At 28.5% G+C, this 23,799-nt stretch overlaps 1 protein-coding gene across 11 annotated transcripts in view; it reads left to right on the forward strand.

Moving 5' to 3' along the window:
* nrm (neuromusculin) overlaps nucleotides 1–23,799 on the forward strand; it is an 837,985-nt gene that overhangs the window by 763,880 nt on the left and 50,306 nt on the right. For all 11 annotated transcript variants that reach the window (XR_012722287.1, XM_075308260.1, XM_075308254.1 and 8 more), the window contains 7 exons: nucleotides 1,418–1,533; nucleotides 2,512–2,890; nucleotides 6,701–6,830; nucleotides 7,556–7,651; nucleotides 7,914–8,072; nucleotides 16,826–16,908; nucleotides 23,227–23,413. Coding sequence is in view for 10 of the 11 variants with exons in the window: in XM_075308260.1 (XP_075164375.1) it covers nucleotides 1,418–1,533; nucleotides 2,512–2,890; nucleotides 6,701–6,830; nucleotides 7,556–7,651; nucleotides 7,914–8,072; nucleotides 16,826–16,908; nucleotides 23,227–23,413 (1,150 nt within the window). In the remaining variant the exon portion in view is untranslated. The remainder of the gene's footprint in view (nucleotides 1–1,417; nucleotides 1,534–2,511; nucleotides 2,891–6,700; nucleotides 6,831–7,555; nucleotides 7,652–7,913; nucleotides 8,073–16,825; nucleotides 16,909–23,226; nucleotides 23,414–23,799) is intronic.

Genomic DNA, 23,799 nt, shown 5'->3' on the forward strand with positions numbered 1-23,799 from the left:
AATTTTATCAAAAACTATATTTCTATGGAACACTTCCTCAAAAATTTATTTCTATTGAAAATTTTTCCAAAATTTTATTTTTATAGAAAATTTTTGCAAAATTTTATTTCTATGGAAAATTTTTCCAAAATTTTATTTTTTTACAAAATTTTCTCAACATTTTATTTCTATAAAAAATTTTGGCAAAATTTTATTTCTGTAGAAAGTTTTGTAAAAATATTATCTCTATAGAAAATTTTCTCAAAATTTTATATTTATGGAAACTTTTCTCAAAATTTTATTTATATAGATAATTTTCTCAAAATTTTATTTCTAAGAAAACTACCATTTTTGGTAGAACTGTGGCAACCGTGGAGGTGAATCGTAATTTAGTCTTGGTTAAAGAGCACTATGTTTCGCGCCAAGTCAGCCGAGTTTTCTTCTAGGGTAGCATCTCAACACTCTTTCGTTTCACTGCGATACTTCGCAGAAGAAAACAAAGTCTAGCCAAAAAATCAATGAAGATGATCTCGTGGTGTTCACAAAGAAGTGCAAAATCGGAGCAAATACAATGAATTTCACATGAGCTTGTCATAGATTGGAAGTCATCTTTTTAAGCACTTAATTCTACAGTTGTGAAGCAATTTGAATATTTCGGATTTCATTTTAAAACAAAAATAAATAAATTAATTTATGTAGAATTTTTCTTACTTTATGTAAACACGTTTTGAACAAGACCAGCGTATATTTTATTGCAAATTCACATGAGAAATGGATCGGTACATTAATAAATGTTTCATATTTTTTTTTTTTTTTTGGAATTTTTTTCCTTACTGTGTCTTACTGCCGATAAAATTCAAAAAATTTAAATTTATTGCGACTAACTATTTAGAACAAAAGATCAATGCTGGATTCTGGGATAGACACAAAGGATTCTTAAATATCTCCTCAAAAGAACGTCTTGTGAATTGAAAATTAAGTTCATTTCTAGAAGACTTTTTTTGGATTTACATTAAATTCAATGATTTAGGAAGAATTTCAATTTTGTTTGCTGGGTTATATTCCAAAATCAAGAATTGAATCAACAAGCGGTATTGCTGAATTTTCGCTATCTCAAATCCATGCGCATTGCTACTTCCATCGAAGAGCATTCCTTCCTCCATACACGGTAAAAATAAACATAAGAGTCCGATTTACTAAAATTTTCACCACGTGCCCTTATATAGGACTCACAATGCGATGAAGTTTGGATATCGTACTAAGAAGGATGTCCCCTTTTATTGAGTTGAATAAATGATTTTCATTAACCACATATAACTTTGTGGTAAAGCTTGTGAAAATTTGTGTTTTAAGGACCATGGGCCACTTATCTACATGTCATTATCATTTTTTAATAAACCTATTTTTGTTTTGTTTTTTATTTTCTCCTCATATTTAGGTCCTCTATGAACCAGGTCCAGCCACGATAACGCATTTTCCATTGATACCTATCAAAAAGAAGAGTGTTGTATTCTCATGCTCAGTAGATGATCCAGGTTATCCAGAGACAAATAGGTTTGTATTCGCAAATACATAAGTGCACATATGCCAACATAAAAAAGCTTTAGCCCTCATTTCCATTACAATACTAAAAAAAACTATAACATCAACACAAATCCTTAACATATTCCCTTTTTGTTTTTATTTTTGCCCAACTACCTTTGCAATTATTTTCATCATCATCATCATGATCATCACATAATAACCATAACATCCATTATAATCCTGAAATTTCATTGCTTGCATAATTTTTATGGTTTGCATACTGAGAAGCTCAATCAAAGCACAAACATCATCACAACGACCTCTACCTTTACCACAACCATCACTACCAACAACACCATCACCACCATTACCACCACAAATTCATTTTTACACAATACAGGCTCTAACAGCTTCTGAAATTGAAGAAGCTTATGAAGCTATAATTGGCGAACATTTTCAAAAACACCATGGACCACAACATCACAGTCATTCCACAACCAACGACAATCCACCAATCCAATCACACCACAATCGCCAGCATCAGGGCCAACATCATAGTTCACCACATTCATATGAAGAGATTCAAGAATTATCAAAGCTCCGTGAACATGGTGAACGTGGTGAGGCATCTGATGATGGTATGCGAGAGATGAAGTCTTCTTGGGGTGGGGCTTGGGGCCAGCAAGAGCTCAAAGAAACGCATCTTCTTATTGATTTTACAAACAATTCACCTTGTTCTCTTCTCACTTTGACCACATTTTCACAACAATCACAAATCCTAACATTGGTGACGAATGGGCCCTCATCTTCATCACCATCGTCATCGTCACCACAATGGACCAACTATGACAACTACAATAATAATAATGACAACAATAACTATGACTCGAATATCATGGCATCCGGCTCCATGTCCCCGACATCATCCAAAATGCAATCATCTCTTGAATTTTATCGTAAAATGGGTAAATTCTCATTTAATGCTCGTACCAAATTGTCCCCATTCAGTTTCCGTTGGTTGCGTGGCGGTCGTGCCTCTTCGTCGGACACCAAGGATTATACCATTGAACCGGTGGGCCTTGATAGCCGCACCAACTATTCCTGTTATGCCCAGAATGCTGGCGGCAAAGGTGCCATGGCCACAGTCAATTTGGAAGTACATGCTCCACCATTTTTCATCAAGAATTTACCCCCATACACGGGTATGTTGCACACATCTCGCAATGCCAATCTAACATGCCGCATTGAGTGTGTGCCACGTTGTGAGATCTCCTGGCAGAAGGATGGTGTACCCATTGAGAAAAATGATACACGGTATTTTGTCAAAGACAAATACATGGATGCATCACCGGCAACGGGTGATTTTGAGAGTATGCTTTCGGTATTGGTAAGTAAGAGTAAAACCTTTTCGAATAAATTGTAGCAATACACGCCAAAAAAAAATATGGACAAAAGTAATTCCCTGGTAACATTATTATTTTGTTTTTTTTTTTATAAAAAAAAACGTACAAAAAAATTTAAAATTGTAGTATATGAGTTGATACACACAAAAGAATTAAACAAAAGTAATTCCCTGTTATGTTTTTTTAATTGATAAAATGGAGGATCCGAGTTGATATACACAAAAATTTTTTTTTTTTTTTATTTATTTATTTATTTTTTTTTTTTTGATGGAAACAAAATTTGCAAAAAAAAAATAAAATTGGAGGACCTGAATTAATATGGTTAAATATGTTTTTAATTTTGCTTTTTTATATAATAAAGATGACAATCAATTGCCTCTCCCCCAGTAAAATTTGAGGGTTCTGATAAAATATTATGATACACACAAAAGTAATTCCCTGTTATGTTTTTTTAATTGAAAAAATGGAGGATCCGAGTTGATATACACCAAAAAAATTTTTTTTTTTATTTATTTATTTATTTTTTTTTTTTTTTGATGGAAACAAAATTTGCAAAAAAAAATTTAAAAGTGGAGGACCTGAATTGATATGGTTAAATATGTTTTTAATTTTGCTTTTTTATATAATAAAGATGACAATCAATTGCCTCTCCCCCAGTAAAAATTGAGGGTTCTGATAAAGTATTATTAAATCTATAACAAACATTTTTTTGCCCACAATCATTTCTATGATTGTCTTAAACACAATTTCATTTGAAAGCACATTTTTTTGTCTACAATTGTTGATTAATAGTTAAGAATTATTTTTTTTTGTGTGTATATTCTGAAGACTCACTATAATTGTTTATATTTTTGTGTGTGAGCTTAAAATTCTACATCAGAGAGTAAGTATAAATTTGAAAGTATGTGTACAACCGATTCTGCCCTTGTTAGCCAAGGGAAAACTGTGGTCGTCTGTAACAGCCATCTTCTACCGCCATTTCTCTTTAAGGACAGCAATTCTTTCAACTTTAAAGTCTCTAATTGAGATTAATTAAAGTAATAAATTGTCTCTTGTAAAGGAGACTTGTTTGATGTTCGATTCTCTTGATATAATCTGAAGTTCAATGGTTACAAATCACCTTAATAGACGGAAATATTTTCAGAAAGCAAAAAAATGTGTTCAAAGGTTAACACTTTCTCCATGGATGCTTAATGAAGCTAAAAAACAAGGGGAAAATTGATAAAGCCTTGAAAGGAATTAAATTTTATGAGAGAGAGAGAGAGTTAAGCCATTAATTGCTAACTTTTTCTTAGTGTTTTTGTACCCTAACCTCATCTACAAATTTAGAAGGTATCATAAACATCAAAACTCCTTTGCTTTTTTTCATTTGAAAAATAAAATTTTTACAAAATTTTCTATAGAAATAAAATTTTGACAAAATTTTCTATAGAAATACAATTTTGACAAAATTTTCTATAGAAATAAAATTTTGACAATTTTTTTTATAGAAATAAAATTTTGACAAAATTTTCTATAGAAATAAAATTTTGACAAAATTTTCTATAGAAATAAAATTTTGACAAAATTTTCTATAGAAATAAAATTTTAACAAAATTTTATATAGAAATAAAATTTTGACAAAATTTCCCATAGAAATAAAATTGTGACAAAATTTTCTATAGAAATAAAATTTTGACAAAATTTTCTATAGAAATAAAATTTTGATAAAATTTTCTATAGAAATACAATTTTGACAAAATTATCTATAGAAATAAAATTTTGACAAAATTTTCTATAGAAATAAAATTTTGACAAAATTATCTATAGAAATAAAATTTTGACAAAATTTTCTATAGAAATAAAATTTTCACAAAATTTCCCATAGAAATAAAATTTTGACAAAATTTTCAATAGAAATAAAATTTGGACAAAATTTTCTATAGAAATAAAATTTTGACAAAATTTTCTATAGAAACAAAATTTTGACAAAATTTTCTATAGAAATACAATTTTGACAAAATTATCTATAGAAATAAAATTTTGACAAAATATTCTATTGAAATAAAATTTTATACAGAAATAAAATTTTGACAAAATTTTCTATAGAAATAAAATTTTGCCAAAATTTTCTATAGAAATAAAATTTTGACAAAATTTTCCAAAGAAATAAAATTTTGACAAAATTTTCAAAACAAAATATAATTTGAACAAAATTTTCTATAGAAATAAATTTTTAACAAATTTTTCTATAGAAATAAAGTTTTGACAAAATTTTCTATAGAAATAAAATTTTGACAAAATTTTCTATAGAAATAAAATTTTGAAAAAATATTCTATAGAAATAAAATTTTGACAAAATTTTCTATAGAAATAAAATTTTGACAAAATTTCCCATAGAAATAAAATTTTGACAAAATTTTCAATAGAAATAAAATTTGGACAAAATTTTCTATAGAAATAAAATTTTGACAAAATATTCTATAGAAATAAAATTTTGACAAAATTTTCTATAGAAATAAAATTTTGACAAAATTTTCCATAGAAATAAAATTTTGACAAAATTTTCAATAGAAATAAAATTTGGACAAAATTTTCTATAGAAATAAAATTTTGACAAAATTTTCTATAGAAATAAAATTTTGATAAAATTTTCTATAGAAATACAATTTTGACAAAATTATCTATAGAAATAAAATTTTTGACAAAATATTCTATTGAAATAAAATTTTATACAGAAATAAAATTTTGACAAAATTTTCTATAGAAATAAAATTTTGCCAAAATTTTCTATAAAATAAAATTTTGACAAAATTTTCTAAAGAAATAAAATTTTGATAAAATTTTCAAAACAAAATATAATTTTAACAAAATTTTCTATAGAAATAAATTTTTAACAATTTTGTTTAAAGAAATAAAATTTTGACAAAATTTTCTATAGAAATAAAATTTTGACAAAATTTTAAAAAATGTTGATAAAATTTTCTATAGAAAAAAAATTTTAACAAAACTTTAAATAGAAATAAAATTTTGACAACATTTCATAAAGAAATAAAATTTTGACAAAATTTTCTATAGAAATAAAATTTTGACAATGAAGCTAAAAAACTGAGAAATTTGATAAAGCCTTGAAAGAAAATAAATTAACTCAAGTTTTTGAGAAAACACTAAGACAGAGAGAGAGAGAGAAGTAAACCATTGAACACTAACTTCTTCTTAGTGTTGTGGTACCATACTAACCAAATCAACTGCTCAGATATACCACACATTTGTGAGGTATCATAAACATCACAACTCCTGTTTTTGCTTTTTAAAATTAAAAAAAAATCTCTACTGTGCAAAACATTGATGGATACAGGATGGCTGATATGTATAGAAACCAATTTAAAATTGCTGTCAAGCCTACAGGGCTCGTCTTATTGATTTATATCAGTGACATTTCCAACGTACTCTTGAGCTGAACATACTCATTGGAATGAAATTAAATTTAATATACTACGCAAATGTGCCAAGTAGCCATCATAGTCCATCAATTTGATGGAAAATCCAGTTCAAACTTTTTATAAATATCATACCCAACAAAACTACAAATAAATAATGTTCTTTGAAAAAAAAACATTGTTTGTTTTTCATCGGTACAAAAACCTTTTTCATAAAAAGGATTAAAATCCTTTTTATAACAGGTTTTGTTTAACTTTTGTAATATAAAATCATAGTAAATAGTTCTACATGTATTTCACTATATAAATATATTTCCATCCATCCATTAAATTTAGCTTTTTTTATTAACTTTATGTTTTTCACTTTGCTTGCAGCATTTTAATATGTCCAATTGGCCAAATAACAAATTTGACATTGAAGGAGATAATGCCAATTATACTTGCATTTCAACTGGCAACGCTGCGGGATCTGGTATCAAAAGTGGCACTTATTTCAGTATCGAATGTAAGTGGTGTAAATTTTTTTTTGTATCTTTTTTTGCATGAGTAGAGAAAAAAAAATCATTTTCCGATAAACAAACAATACAACCCCCCCATTCAAAAAAGAAAAGTTAACCCAAAAATATATTTAAACTCATGAATAAAGGGAATTTTCGGCATCAACAAAAAAAAAATCAAGATAATATTCCCTGACATACAATAACCAATAACTTTTCCATGCTGGGTTTTGTTTGGAAAAAGAGGCTCTGAAAACAAAAAAATATTTATATTGGCATATGTGTCACTAATAGTTTGAGTTGTAGTTGGAAGGATTTACGATAAATGTATGTATCGTATTTATAGAGGATTGAAATGAAGCGGATATATCAAAAAATTAATTGAAAAATAAAATTGAAAATTAAATCGAAAATAATAAATTTTATTTTAATTTCAATTTAAATAAATTAGTAAAAAAATAAAATAAATAAAACTATTTATTTTAATTAAATTTTAATTTAAAAATTTTCAATTTATTTTATTAAATTAATTTTTTTAGAAGATTATATCCAGAGAACGGGTGTCGTCCTCTCACATAAATTGGTCCGCTTTACATTCCCCTGTGCTCACAGAGTTATTGAATCAAATAAAGCAAGAGAATTAAACCCCAGCATGGTTATCATTGTTAGTTTAGATTATTTCTCTACAATTTTTTCACATTCAACTAAATTACTTTTCAATTTCATTTCGCAGATGCCCCCGATAATACCACTGTATCTGAAGAAATCGTTTATGTAGCAGAGGAGACAACACCAGGACGTGTCATATGCAAATCGAGAGCTAATCCGGGTAAGTGGTATTACAAAAATACAAACCAATAGTGGCAAATAAAATTGAGTTTTTTCCTGAATATAAAAACATCAACAGTGATATCCTCAATTGCAACAAAAGGATTATAAGAATCCTTATATGCCGTATGATTTTTAGTTTTATTTTATTTTGAGTAACATATTTGTGATATGTCCTTTTAGTGGAGGAGGAGGGAATTATTTTTCATGATTTTAATGGTGTTTATTTGTTATCATCTCTCTTCTCTTCTTTCACTTTACAGAACCCACTTATGAATGGCATTTCAATGACAAACCCATAGTTCAAGGCAGTGCTCTGATCATCAATACTGGCATGACGCGCAATGAAAGTGGTCGTTACACTTGTGTGGCCTATAACAAGCATGGGCGTAGTACAGCCGAAACCATTATTGATGTGCAATGTAAGTTAAAAAATATATACCAAAGAAAAAACTTTACACATACACACATAAATATATAAAAAAAACGAGGTTGGCATGATAATTAGGGATGAGCTTAAGCTAAAAAGACTCCAACTGAAGACCAACTACACTCAAAAAAAGTTTACATACACGCAAAAAATTAAATCTTTCTTCCCAAACGAAATTGTAGACAGACAAAGTTCGTTTCTCATTTGTTTTTTGCTGTAAGGAAGTTTATTTGGATGAAAAAAATATTCTTTTTGTGATAAACGTTTATACTTTTCCAGGATGTAAAAACAATTTCACAAAGACTAACTAAAAAACAACAAGTATATACGGCCGTAAGTTCGGCCAGGCCGAATCTTATGTACCCTCCACCATGGATTGCGTAGGAACTTCTACTAAAGGCTGTCATCCACAATCGAATTACTTGGGTTGCGATAACACTTGCCGATGGCAAGGTATCGTAAAACTTTTTAACACTGTCTTCTAAATTGTAAGTTAGTCCATAAGGGGTATATATTAAACAAAAAAAGGCCGATTAAATACGTATATAATTCAGTTTGGCAAAATTTTCTATAGAAATAAAATTTTGACAAAATTTTCTATAGAAATAAAAACTTGACAAAATTTTCTATAGAAATAAAATGTTGACAAAATTTTCTATAGCAATAAAATTTTGACAAAATTTTCTATAGAAATAAAATGTTGACAAAATTTTCTATAGAAATAAAATGTTGACAAAATGTTCTATAGAAATAAAATGTTGACAAAATTGTCTATAGAAATAAAATGTTGACAAAATTTTCTACAGAAATAAATTTTTTACAAAATTTTCTATAGAAATAAAATTTTGACAAAATTTTCTATGGAAATAAAATGTTGACAAACATTGCTATAGAAATAAACTTTTTACAAAACTTTCTATAGAAATGAAATTTTGACAAAACTTTCTATAGTAATAAAATTTGACAATTTTTACATGGCTGTTAGAGGCCATATACTAACGAAATGTACCAAATTTCAACCGCATCGGATGACTTTTGCTCCTCCAAGAGGCTCCGGAGCAGCGTTGCCAGAATTGTTTCACCAAAAACCGCTAGATTTGCCCAAAAAAATAGCTAAAAAAAGCTAAAAAATAGCTAGAAAAAAAGCTAAATTTTTTTGTATCAAAAGTCACATTTTTGATTGAAATTTAACAAACTTAAAGGCTTTATTTCACTTACAATGCATATTATTTTCATTTTAATTCCACTTCTGTGAGACTGTAACAATATCTAAGGCATATTAGCTCTGTTTCCGTATTCGATACATTTTGATTACTATCACAAATTTTTTACTGGAAGTCCTTCGTTTTGTGGGAGCTACCTTCCCAACACCTCTATTTTATTTACTTGTTATTTTAAAATATTAAATGATCTAAGCATGCTTTGGATTTGGTAAAAAAATGATTTGTCATTTTTTTAAATAAAATTTTAGTTTGGATTTGAAATTGTGAAAAATTCGAAATACATTACTTTTATTTAAATTGTAGAAAATAGTTATAGTTTACATTTCCCAGTAAAAACATTTTCCTTTTCTTCATGAGCTATCAAAGTGCTTTAAAAACGTGCTAACGCCAACTTAAATTTCCAAATTCAGACTCGACTTCAAGTAGAAATTATTGTATATATACGTTTTTGAAATAAAGTGTTGAAAAACATCTTCTATTTTTGAACGCTATTTTGGTTTGTGGTTAAGATGCAAAAACTCCTCACATTTAAAGACTATTTCATTAATTCTTCCTTCTTTCATGAAAACATACCCATTTTTAAGTTGAATCACTTAATAATAAGGACAAAACGACTTTATCGTCTTTTGGACAAGGAAAACAGTTTATATAAAAGAAATTCACAAATGCTATTATAACCAATATTCGCGTTCGTATTTTAAGGAGACGACAATATTTTTTCAGTGCACAAAGCTATTCACATCTACTATTTTAATTTAGTAATATCGTAATAACTTTAGAATATTATAATAACATAAAAAGGATAAACGAGTCAAATGATAATATTCCCAATAATTTACTGACAGTTTATCTAACAAATTTGCATGGTAATAGTAGATTTAAAGTTTACGATAACTTTTATGTATATAATGAAAAAACTTTACAACAAGGTGTATTTGCTACAAAAATGGCTGCATAATGGATGGACTCATTATTAATGTTTCAACTGAGCTTTGAAATATGTGGAAACCCTTATACTTGCAGCAAGGCTTAGATAAAAACGCCGATTTATCCATATTTCAATAGAAACATGTCGAAAATAAAAAAGCCAAAAATAGCTAAAAGGGTCATGAAAAAAAGCCAGAAAAAAAGCTAAAAGCTAAATGCATTTTTTTCCCGCTAAACGTCTTCAAAAAAAGCCAAATCTAGCGGGAAAAAAGCTAAATTGGCAACGCTGCTCCGGAGGTCAAATCTGGGGATCGGTTTATATGGGAGCTATATATAATTATGGACCGATATGGACCAATTTTTGCATGCTTGTTAGAGACCATATACTTACACCACGTACGAAATTTCAATTGGATCGGATGAATTTTGCCCCTCCAAGAGGCTCCAGAGTTCAAATCTGGGGATCGGTTTATATGGGAGCTATATATAATTATGGACCGATATGGAGCAATTTTTGCATGCTTGTTAGAGACCGTATACTAACATCAGGTACCCAATTTCAAATGGATCGGATGAATTTTGCCCCTCCAAGAGGCTCCGGAGGTCAAATCTGGGGATCGGTTTATATGGGAGCTATATATAATTATGGACCGATATGGACCAGTTTTTGCATGGTTGTTAGAGACCATATACTAACACCACGTACCAAATTTCAATCGGGTAGGATGAAGTTTGCTCCTCCAAGAGGCTCCGGAGGTCAAATCTGGGGATCGGTTTATATGGGAGCTATATATATTTATGGACCGATATGGACCAATTTTTGCATGGTTGTTAGAGACCGTATACTAACATCAGGTACCAAATTTCAACCGGATCGGATGAATTTTGCCCCTCCAAGAGGCTCCGGAGGTCAAATCTGGGGATCGGTTTATATGGGGGCTATATATAATTATGGATCGATATGGACCAATTTTTGCATGGTTGTTAGAGACCGTATACTTAGACCACGTACCAAATTTCAACCAGATCGGATGAATTTTGCTGCTCCGGAAGGCTCCGCAAGCCAAATTTGGGGATCGGTTTATATGGGGGCTATACGTAAACGTGGGCCGATATGGCCCATTTTCAATACCATCCGACCTACATCAATAACAACTACTTGTGCCAAGTTTCAAGTCGATAGCTAGTTTCGTTCGGAAGTTAGCGTGATTTCCACAGACGGACAGTCGGACAGACGGACAGACGGACGGACATGCTTAGATCGACTCAGAATTTCACCACGACCCAGAATATATATACTTTATGGGGTCTTAGAGCAATATTTCGATGTGTTACAAACGGAATGACAAAGTTAATATACCCCCATCCTATGGTGGAGGGTATAACAATCTTTTCTGACTAATTGCCCTCACATCTTTCTCACTTCCACGAGGTTTTGTAGTTCTTGGCACCCTTTTCTGTAATACAAACAATGTAGAAGAAATTATTCGATATTAAAATTTTTTAAATTTTACCTTTCGCCTGGACGGAGAATCGAAAGTCAGAAAAGAACAGTGCTTGATATAAACCAAATAGACTGTGTTGATGGTTCAAAAATATTTTTTTTTATTGAAAAAAATAAAAATTTTGTAACAAACAAATTTCTTTTGGTGATAGAAGTTTAAAATTTTCGAAGCAATTCAAAAAACTCTAACAAAAGAAAAACGTTTTCGGTACATGTTTCCCAAACGTTCTTTTTTTTTTTCTTTGCGTGTAGATCCAAAGATTTTTACCTTATTTTAAAGATTTTGCGAAAGATTCCAAACGGCTCTTCAAATTAGAAATATTTTGAGTGAGCTACCCAACTTTAAATCTGCACTTAATTTTAAAAACTAACAAATAAACACAGGCAAACAAATTACTTCAAATTTTTTTAAGAAGGTAGTGGGGATTCCCGAACTGAAATGAAAATACTTCATCATTAGATTTTAAATATTATGGTCTATTAAAAAAAACTCCAGTGAGTTCTTAAGCTAAAAATGGGATACCTAGATTTGACAGGGATAGGCCTCTCCATATTCGCTTTCTCTTTAGTCACTTAAAATTTGGATTATTATGGATTTGTTGCGAACATTTTTTCATGTACAAATTAATTAATATTTTAACCCCCAATTCCCATGTCTACCATGTTTTTTTAGTTTTGGTTGTCTTTCATCTCCACTTTGTTTATTTTTGACAACATAACATTTAAACAATGTTTATAAATTTTCAATTTTCTCCTCACAAAAACATTGTTTCATTTCGACAACATTTAAGTTTTGTGGTGGCCTTTTGTTGTCTCCATATGTGACCACTTTCCCGAGCAGTTAACAAAACAACACTTAACCACTCAACATATGGAAGGGACCCCCATTTTCATTTGTCCCCCCAAAAAAAAACTCTTACAATCGAAACGCCTAGTCTACAAACACTCACACACGCATACATACATTACGTTTACACAAAAGGGTTTTACTACAGATGTTATTGAAGGAGAGTATTTTTGATTATGTCCTTTTTCCGGTTTATGTTTCGCTTCGATATGGTTTCGTTTTTTGGTTTGTCGCCACTTTTTCCAATGTTTCTGAACCTGTTGTTGGCAACATTTGGTGTTGATTGTTATGATTATGGTAGAAAGTTGAAGTTCCTAACCCATGTGCTTTACTCTTTTCATTTGTGGTGGCAATGGTATAGATTATGAAGCCAGGGATTTTGTATAATTTCCAGGAAAAAAAGGATACATTGTCCAGTTGGTGTTTTTTTTTTCGTTTCTCTTCTTTTCTTTAGAGATTTGTGTAAAGGACTTTCATTTGAGGTAGGATTGTGTGAGTTTTTGTCCCTTGTTAGGCCACAGGCCGCTATGGAGAATATCATGTTAAAAAGGAAACAAGTTGAGGTTTAATCTCGTTTGTCACAATCGCAAAAGGGTTTACATGTTCATGTATACTGAAGTATGTCCATAAATCTAGGATATATTTTGTGGTTCCTGGCATACACAGGCACAAAGGATACAATTTAATAAACCCACAAATTTCCCAATAATGATTCAATAAATGGTAACATACTGTAAAAATGTTCTATACTATTTTCATTGGACTACCATATAGTCCATACAGAGTAGGAAGAGATTAAATAACATGTCCACGAGTTGAGAATACAACAATTAAATTAAAATAAATAAAATTAAATGAGCACAATGATGTTTTGGTAGATTTTCAACTTTTTTTTATAAATAAAATTTGAATCAAATTTCCTATAGAAATATAATTTGGACAAAATGTTCTATAGAATTTAAAATTTTGACAAAATTTTCTTTAGAAATAAAATTTTGACAAAATTTTCCATAGAAACACAATTTTGACGAAATCATCTATAGACATAAAATTTTGAAAAAAATTTCCATAGAAATACAATTTTGACGAAATCATCTATAGAAATAAAATTTTGACAAAATTTTCAATAGAAATAAAACTTTGAAAAAAATTTTGACAAAATTTCTATAGAAATAAAATTTTGAAAAAAAAATCTATAGAAATAAAATTTTGACACATTTTTCAGTAGAAACAAAATTTTGCCAAAATTTTCTATAGAAATAAAATTTTGGCAAAATTTACTATAGAAATAAAATTTTGACAAAATTTTCTATTCAAATAAAATTTTGAAAAAAATTTCTATAGATATAAAATTTTGTCAAAATCCATTGAACCCATTCTTAAAAATAAAATTTTGCCAAAATTTTCTATGAAAATAAAATTTTTGCCAAAATTTTCTATAAAAATAAAATTTTGCCAAAAATTGTCTATAAAAATAAAATTTTTGCCAAAGTTTTCTATAGAAATAAAATTTTGCCAAAATTTTTTATAGAAATAAAATTTTGACAAAATTTTCTTTAGAAATAAAATTTTGACAAAATTTTCTTTAGAAATAAAATTTTGACAAAATTTTCTTTAGAAATAAAATTTTGACAAAATTATCTATAACAAGTAAGGAAAGTCTAAAGTCGGGCGGGACCGACTATATTATACCCTGCACCAATTTGTGGATCTACATTTTCGATACCATCTGAAATCCTTCAAATTTGTTGGGTGCTATATATAAAGGTTTATGTTCCCATATATGTACATTTAAATCTGAACCGACAATATATTTAAGGCTTCTTAGTGGACAATATAGTTAAGCCTTCTTAGAAAATCTATTCACCTAAAATTTAAGTCGGTTAATGAACTGGGGTGGAACACAATGTTAGTATAAAAAAAATATGGGAAACATTTAAATCTGAACCAATTTTGAGGCAACTTGGCAAAAGTGTATTTATGATTTATCGATCGATCGATAGATATGTATTAGAAGTTGAGGAAAATTGGAATCATTTTTACAATTTTTCGACTAAGCAGTGGCGATTTTACATGGAAAATGTTGGTATTTTGACCATTTTTGTGGAAATCAGAAAAACATATATATGGGAGCTATATCTAAATCTGAACCGATTTGGCATGCATAGCAACAAAGCAAATTCTACTCCCTGTGCAAAATTTCAACTAAATCAGAGTAAAAACTTGCTCATATGAGTGTAAATCGGGCGAAAGCTATATATGGGAGCTATATCTAAATCTGAACCGATATCAACCAAATTTGGTATGGACAGTCAGAATGTTAATTCTACTTCCTGTGCAAAATTTCAAGTAAAACGGAGTTAAAGATTTGGCAATGTGGTCATATGAGTGTAAATCGGGCGAAAGCTATATCTAAATCTGAACCGATTTCAATCAAATTTAGCACACTTGACTTTACTACTAACTGTACTCCTAGTGCAAAATTTCAACTAAATTGGGCTAAAACTCTGGCTTCAGGGACCATAAAAGTCCATATCGGGCGAAAGATATATATGGGAGCTGTATCTAAATATGAATCGATTTCAATCAAATTTGACACACTTGACTAGAGTATTAATTGTTTTTTTTTTTTTTTTTTTTTTTTGTGCAAAATTTCAAGTAAATCAGGGTAAAACTCTGGCTTCTGGGCCCATATAAGTGCATATCGGGAGAAAGATATATATGGGAGCTATATCTAAATTTGAACCGATTTCTTCCAAAATCAATAGGGTTCTATTCTGGCCCAAAACACATACTTCTACCAAATGTGAAGTCGATTGGACTAAAACTGCGGCCTAGACTTTGATTACAAAAATATGTTCACGTACAGACGGACATGGCTATCTCGAGTCAGGAGCCCACCCTAAGCATTTTTGCCAATGACACCATATGTCTAACATATCCCGTCTCCTTCTGGGTGTTGCAAACATATGCACTAACTTACAATACCCTGTTCCACAGTGTGGCGCAGGGTATAAAAATAAAATTGGGACAAAATTTTGACAAAATTTTCTATAAAACTAAAATTTTGACAACATTTTATAAACAAATAAAATTTTGATAAAATTTTCTATAGAAATAAAATTTTGATAAAATTTTCTATAGATATAAAATTTTTATAAAATTTTCTATAGAAATAAAATTTTGACGAAATTTTCTATAAAAATAAAATTTGGACAAAATTTTGGATAAAAAAATTGACAAAATGTTGGATAGAAAAAAATTTACAAAGTTTTCTATAGAAATAAAATTTTAACAAAATTTTGTATCGAAATAAAATTATTCCAAAATTTTTTATAGCAATAAAATTTTGCAGGGATTTTTGTTGGATATAACATTTTGCCATAATTAAATAATTTGCTAGCAATAAATGTAAACAATAATTTCATCAAAAACTTCAAACTAAGATTTTTCAATTTGGTAAAATTTTGGTAATATTTTTTTTTCAAATTTTTGTTGACTATGCACGAGTGGCAACCCTGATGGTGATCGGTATAAATACACTGAAGGTGTTAGATCTAAAATGAGCCCTACAAATCTGTGTAGGAATTTTAAATCAAATTTCAATCATGCAAACTCCTATACGAAGATATTGTTTTGTTTTTCCAATGTAAGACACTCTGCAAAAAAATACAATGTTGACCTGATATGAAAAAAAATTATGAAGATTATGAGACCAATTAAGTACAATTTTTTTTTTTAAATATTTAACTAAAATAAAGTTTATTAGTTTAGTTTGTAAACTTTCTGACTTCAAAATTAGGGTACCCGCCAGGTATCAGCTTTTTCGGAGTTGATATTTAATCTTTCTTTTTAACCTAAAATAGCACTTTAAAAAAACACACGCAAAAAGTATTTCAACAAAATGTTTTTATCAATTGTTGTTTGGTCAAATTTAAAATTTATAATTTACTAATGGACATCGGTAATTATTAGTATCATTTCCGTGATTGAATCACGTTCATTTAAAAATTAAAGTAAATCACTTTAACCATTAAAACTCAAAAAATAAAATAAAATAAAAATCAATGCACTTCTACCATCCAAAAGGAATCGTTTGAGTTTTAAATACCAACAACGTAGACAATCTATATCTACACCGATTCATAGTTTAAGCAAACTTTATGTTAAATTGTATTCCTGGTTACGCTTTAATACCATTTTTAATTATTTATTTTCTCTTTTCACTCCTTTTTCCATAACAGATAAGCCCCGTTGTGAAATTGAAAGGAAGGAGATTGACGATCAGGATACATTAATTTGTACAGCATATGGCAATCCGGAAGAGGTAAGCAACCAACGTTACAAATTTTACCACGTTACAGATGCTAAAGCTATGCACCAAACATCCGCTGTGGAAGAGACACACGCACACACGTACCCATATGCAATCACCAAACACAAACATAATCCCCCATAGACTATCATCATAACCATATGCAGAGATATGTCCATAGGTTTTTTCCATAGGACATTCTTGTGAACACCTTTCCACTCGCTTTATATTGCTGGCCGTTGGGGTCTTGTAATGATGGTCCATCGATAACCTTTCGATTTGATGAAATAATGGTGGTGCATTACATGCAGGTCATGCATCGGGTGATTGTTAAACAATTCCGTAATCCTAGGAAACAATTTAAAAATATCCATTGGATAAATATTGCATAGCAACACATAATATAACGTCATCGTTCATCGTCGTTTGGCAAATTTAATCTCTTCATGAAGGGGTTTCATTTAACAACCACCTTGAAGCCCTTGAACCCATTCTTAGTTTTGGTCTTCAAAACAAAAATCCTGAAATTGTATAGTCCAGCTGATTCGAAAGGACATAAGTGAAACTTAGAGGAGAGTAGATGGCAGGTACCAGAAAATGTGTTGGTTCGGGTTTTTTTCCTGGGGAGAGATGACGAATGTACCAGACAAAGCTCTTCACAAAAATAACCACAAAATTTAAATTTTAAAGATTAAATAGAATAAAACAATAACCAAATATTTTGAATAGGTGGCGATTTAGTTTGCAACATGATCTCCTCTTACCACCATTCGTCTAAATGGTCCTGCTGAATGAGGTTTCTCATGTGGTGCGTTGTCCAGTACAAGTGAGACTGTTTTTTCAGCATCGAAATTTCAATAGAAATAATATTTTTACAAAATTTTCTATAGAAATAAAATTTTGACAAAATGTTCTTTTCTATAGAAATAAAATACAATTTTGACAAACATTTCTATGGAAATGAAATGTTGACAAAATTTTCTATAGAAATAAAATTTTGGACAAAATTATCTATAGATATGAAATGTTGACAAAATTTTCTACAGAAATAAAATATTGACCAAATTTTCTATAGAAATAAAATTTTGGACAAAATTTTCTATAGAAATGACATTTTGACAAAATGTTCTATAGAAATAGAATTTTAACAAAATTTTCTATAGAAATAGAATTTTGAGAAAATTTTCTATAGAAAAAATTTCGACAAGTTTTTATATAGAAATAACATTTTGACAACATTTTCTATAGAAATAAAATTTTGACTAAATTTTCCATGGAAAAGAATTTTGAGAAATTTTTCTATCAAAATAAAATTTTGACAAAATTTTCTATAGAAACAAAATTTCGGACAAAATTTTCTATAGAAATAAAATTTTGACAAAATTTTCTATAGAAGTGACATTTTGACAAAATTTTCTATAGAAGTGACATTTTAATAAAATGTTCTATGGGAATAGAACTTTAACAAAATTTTCTATAGAAATAGAATTTTGACAAAATTTTCTATAGAAAAAAATTTCGACAAAATTTTCTATAGAAATAAAATTTTGTACAAAATTTTCTATAGAAATAGAATTTTGACAAAATTTTCTATAGAAAAAAATTTCGACAAAATTTTCTATAGAAATAAAATTTTCGACAAAATTTTCTATAGAAATAAAATTTTGACAAAATTTTCTATAGAAATAAAATTTTGACTATATTTTCCATGGAAAAGAATTTTGAGAAATTTTTCTATAAAAATAAAATTTTGACAAAATTTTCTATAGAAACAAAATTTTGGACAAAATTTTCTATAGAAATAAAATTTTGACAAAATTTTCTATAGAAGTGACATTTTGATAAAATGTTCTATGGGAATAGAATTTGAACAAAATTTTCTATAGAAATATAATTTTGACAAAATTTTCTATAGAAAAAAAATTTCGACAAAATTTTCTATAGAAATAAAATTTTGGACAAAATTTTCTATAGAAATAAAATTTTGACAAAATTTTCTATAGAAATAAAATTTTGGACAAAATTTTCTATAGAAATAAAATTTTGACAAAATTTTCTATAGAAGTGACATTTTGACAAAATGTTCTATGGAAATAGAATTTTAACTAAATTTTCTATAGAAATATAATTTGGCAAAATTTTCTATAGAAAAAAATTTCGACAAATTTTTGTATAGAAATAACATTTTGACAAAATATTCTATAGAAATATAATTTTGACTAAATTTTCTATAGAAAAAAATTTCGACAAATTTTTGTATAGAAATAACATTTTGACAAAATTTTCTATAGAAATAAAATTTTGACTAAATTTTCCATGGAAAAAATTTCAACAAATTTTTGTATAGAAATAAAATTTTGACAAAATTTTCAATAGAAATAAAATTTTGGACAAAATTTTCTATAGGAATAAAATTTTGTACAAAATTTTCTATAGAAATTAAATTTTGACAAAAAATTCCATAGAAATAAAATTTTGGACAAAATTTTCTATAGAAATAAAATTTTGACAAAAATTTCCATAGAAAAAAAATTAGACAAAATTTTATATAAAAATAAAATTTTAACAAAGTTTTATATAAAAATAAAATTTTGACAAATATTTCATATAAAAATAAAATTTTCTACAGAAATAAAATTTTCACAAAATTTTCTATAAAAAAGCTTACAAAAGGATTTCTATCTATTACATACAAAAATAATGTTATCCATTATGGAATTCAAGATTGATACTTTGATTGCTTTAATAAAGTTCTCACATGGTTCCTTCTGCTTACTGCATACAAATACACAACCGTACGTAGGTACGTATTGTCGTACGATATAAACACACAAAATTATATTTCATAGAATTTGCAATATCCTTTAGTATTCTTACCATTTCAAAATGGATTTTTGACTTCTCGTGTACTTGTTAATGTACGCATACAAATAACAAGTCCTTGATGTGTATGTATCTTCATGGGTAGATGCGTGAGAAGAGCATAAAGCGTATGTGTTGCACTACCACAACCATTCATCAATTTTTCCCATTGTATTTCATCGCATGATGTTATACTACTTTTTCATCGCATTTTATTTCCATAACTTGTGAATTGGTTTATCGACATCACACCTTTGAGAGACGTTTTCACCGGGCATGCTTTCCGCAAACAAACATTTTTCAACATTTAACGAGACTTTGCAATTATTATTATATTTGCTTCGTACAGCAGAACAAATCATGAAAAGTAATGGTGTTGAAAGTTGGGGAAATCTCTTTCACCATGATGTTGAGCTTTACATAAATCACGAAACACATAATAAACTTTTTTTTTACAAGGGGATGGAGTTTGTAACTGATTCATATTACGTTTGCATGATATAAACCACGGAACTTTTTTTTAATGCGCCGCTATGAAATTAAGAAAGCTTTTTCATGTTACCCCTATGCCATAGGGTCTCTTGATAATAAGGGAACTGTGTGTCTTCTATTGATCCAATATCGATAGAGTGAAATACAACCATCAGAGATGGTCTGTATCAAACTTTTTTAGGTTTGCGACTGTCGCAAAGTTGTAAACGTCGTAAACGTCACATACGCGTCGTAAATGTAGAAAAAGTAACAAAAGTCGCAAACTTAAAATACTTTAGTCGCGTCGGCTAGGCAGCGAATTCGATGATATCCAAGACGTTGGTAGGTGCGAAGAAGTTTCAATTCTTAGAAATGTTCACAATTTTCGGTTTTAGTCCCCACATTTTCCCTATTGCCTTTTGCACGAGTACAGGGTAACCGTGGATTTTCTCGTCCTTTCTTAGCTTTAAGTTCAGTCTCCTGTCCAATATAACTCCAAGGTATTTTACACACTCACTAACGGGAATTTCGATACCACCTAAGAAAATAGGCTTGACCATGGGAAAACTTTCACAAATTTCTGTAGAAACTCACAGCAAATGCTGTCAAACTAAATTAAAAAATGTTCAGGATTTCTTCTATTCAAAATTTGGTTTTCTACAGTAGGTTTACGACTTTTGCGACATACGTATTATACCGTCGCAAACGTATGTCGCAAAAGTCACAGTTTGTGACAGGCCAACCCTGACAACCATACGCAATGGCCGTCCTTATGCGCTTGAGACACTTATGTAGTAATGATAGGTTCTCAAAATTAACAACAAAAACACGAACTTGGCGAACAAAAAATCTTTCCTCAAGATAACGCGTCGACCTACACAGAAAAAAAATCACGAAAATTTTTCAATCAAAATTTTAATAGAGTTTTAAAAAAATATTCAATTCAAAATTTAATTGGCTCAGCAAAATTTTTAATTGAAAAAAAAATCAATCACAAAATTTAGTTGTATCAATTAATTTTTAAATTGACTTTACTGATTAATACTATCATTTTTGTGATTGAAGACATTTCAATTAAAACTTAATTGGATCAATTAATATCGTGATTGAAGATTTATCGAAAGAAATGATTTAATATTTTATTTTAGAAGTTTGTTTATTATTTCATAATCACTTCTAATATTGGCCATTTATTTGGGTGCACAATAATAAGTCGAAGTTTTAAATATTTTTAACTTCACCAACAAGGGAAAATTCCTACTTCTACAAAACAGGCGAACTTACCTATAATATACTTTTAATAAATTTTCTATCATAAATTTTATTATGATAGAAAAATTTGTTTAAATTTTATTCCTATAGGAAATTTTGTCGAAATTTTATCCCTATAGAAAATTTTGACAAAAATTTTTTTCATAGAAAATTTTGTCAAAATTTTATTCCTATAGAAAATTTTATTTCTATAGGAAATTTCGTCAAAATTTTATTTCTAAAAAAAATGTCATCAAAATTTTATTCCAATATAATTATTATAATCCTATAGAAAATTTTGTCGAAATTTTACTCCTATAGAAAATTTCGTCAAAATTTTATTTCTATAGAAAATTTTGTCAAAATTTTATTTCTATAGAAAGTTTTGTCAAAATTTTACTCCTAAATAAAACTTTGTACAAATTTTATTTTCAGAAAAAATTTCGTCAACATTTTATTCCAAGACATAATTTTGTCAACATTTTATTCCTAGAGAAAATTTTGTCGAAATTTTATTCCTATAGGAAATTTTGTCGAAATTTTATTCCTATAGAAAATTTTGTCAAAATTTTATTATTATAAGAAATTTTCTCAAGATAGAAAATTTTGCAGAAATTTTATTCCTATATTATTCCAATATAAAACTTTGTCAAAATTTTATTCATGGAGAATATTTTGTCAAAATTCAACATTTTATTCCTATAGAAAATTTTGGCAAAATATTATTCCTAGAGAAGCTTTTGTCAAAATTTCATTTTAAATTTCGTCAAAAATTTTATTCCAAGACAAAAATTTTGTTAACATATTATTCCTAGAGGAAATTTTGTCGAAATTTTATTCCTATAGGATATTTTGTCAAAATTTTATTATAGAAGATTTTGTCAAAATGTTATTCCTATAGGAAATTTTGTCGAAATTTTATTACAATATAAAACTTTATCAAAATTTTATTCCTAGAAAAAAATTGTCAAAATTGTATTCCTATAGAAAATTTTTTCAAAATTTTATTTCTATAGTGTATTTTGTCAAAATTTAATTCCTAGAGAATATTTTGTCAAAATATTCAGTTGAAAAAAATATCCAATTTTCCAAAAAAAAATTTTTTTGTACTTTGGGGCCAGCCTTGTTTATTTGTTTTTAAATTATATTTACTTTATATTAAAAATATATTAGCTGTGTTCAATCCCATTTTGCTGACATCCTGCTTGTTGTCTTGTTTTTCCCATTCCCCAAAACAGATTGGGGGTAAATAGTCAACACGAAATCTTCAATATTTGCTCATTTCTGAGCAATTTAATTTAATTGGTTCAAGTTTTTTGGAAATTCGCAACATGTCCTCTTCTTGTGTACAATTAAATGTCATTAAAAGAGAATGTTAAAATAAACATGAACAATTAAAGGAGTTCACATAAAAATCAATTAACTTACACATCTACACAAGGGAGTTTTTTTTTTCGTTTTCATCAGGAATACAACTTTGCTGCATCTCCTTTTAAATGAAGAGAAACAGAGAGTGGTAGTTGGGAGGGATAGTTGTGGGATGGATTATATTGGTGAATCTTATGGGCCATTTTTCTAGTGGTTTTTTCCTTCTTCTTTATTTTCAAGTTTCAATTTTGTTGATTTAATTTCAATTTCTCTTGGCCTTTTCGTTTGTGCATTATTTACTGAATGAGTTTAAATTGCATTTCCTCTTGTATTTGTATTTACTTTTGGCTTTTATTTTCTACTCTTCTTTTTTTGCAGGCCGATTTTTCATGGTCAATTAAGGCCGAAAATGAATCTGTGGAAGCATTGGGCAGTGGCGACAGTAAAACGTTTAAGGATAAAAGCTTTTACGTACTCAAGGAAGATTATGAAATTGCACGTACCTATCGCTGTGTGGCCAATAATACGGTTGGGGTGGGAACATTCTGTGAAATTGAAGTTGCCGGTAAGTAAATATCCTTTTGAAATGATCTGAGAGAAAGAACAAAGAGGAAATTTCGATGTTTATATTGAAAAATAAAAAAACATCGAATTGTATGGATATGGATTCTATAGAAAGAAGTTAACAATCAAATTTATGAATTGTGGAGTACAAGCAAAAATATTTCAAACTGCCTCTACTATAAAAAATCATAGAATTTATGATTCAATTAAAAAATTTAATTGTGCAACTGATTTTGAACACAATTAAAATTTGTATTGTCAAAATTGAGGCAATATTTTTTAGTATATACACTGGAAAAAATTATGAAAAACAATTTTTCCCATTAGAAATGATTGTAGCACTGTCAAATTGGATCAATTTATTGAAGTCAACTGTATTTTTTCTGT

This window comes from Haematobia irritans, chromosome 4 (genome assembly GCF_050003625.1).
Source record: "Haematobia irritans isolate KBUSLIRL chromosome 4, ASM5000362v1, whole genome shotgun sequence".
NCBI lineage: Eukaryota > Metazoa > Arthropoda > Insecta > Diptera > Muscidae > Haematobia > Haematobia irritans.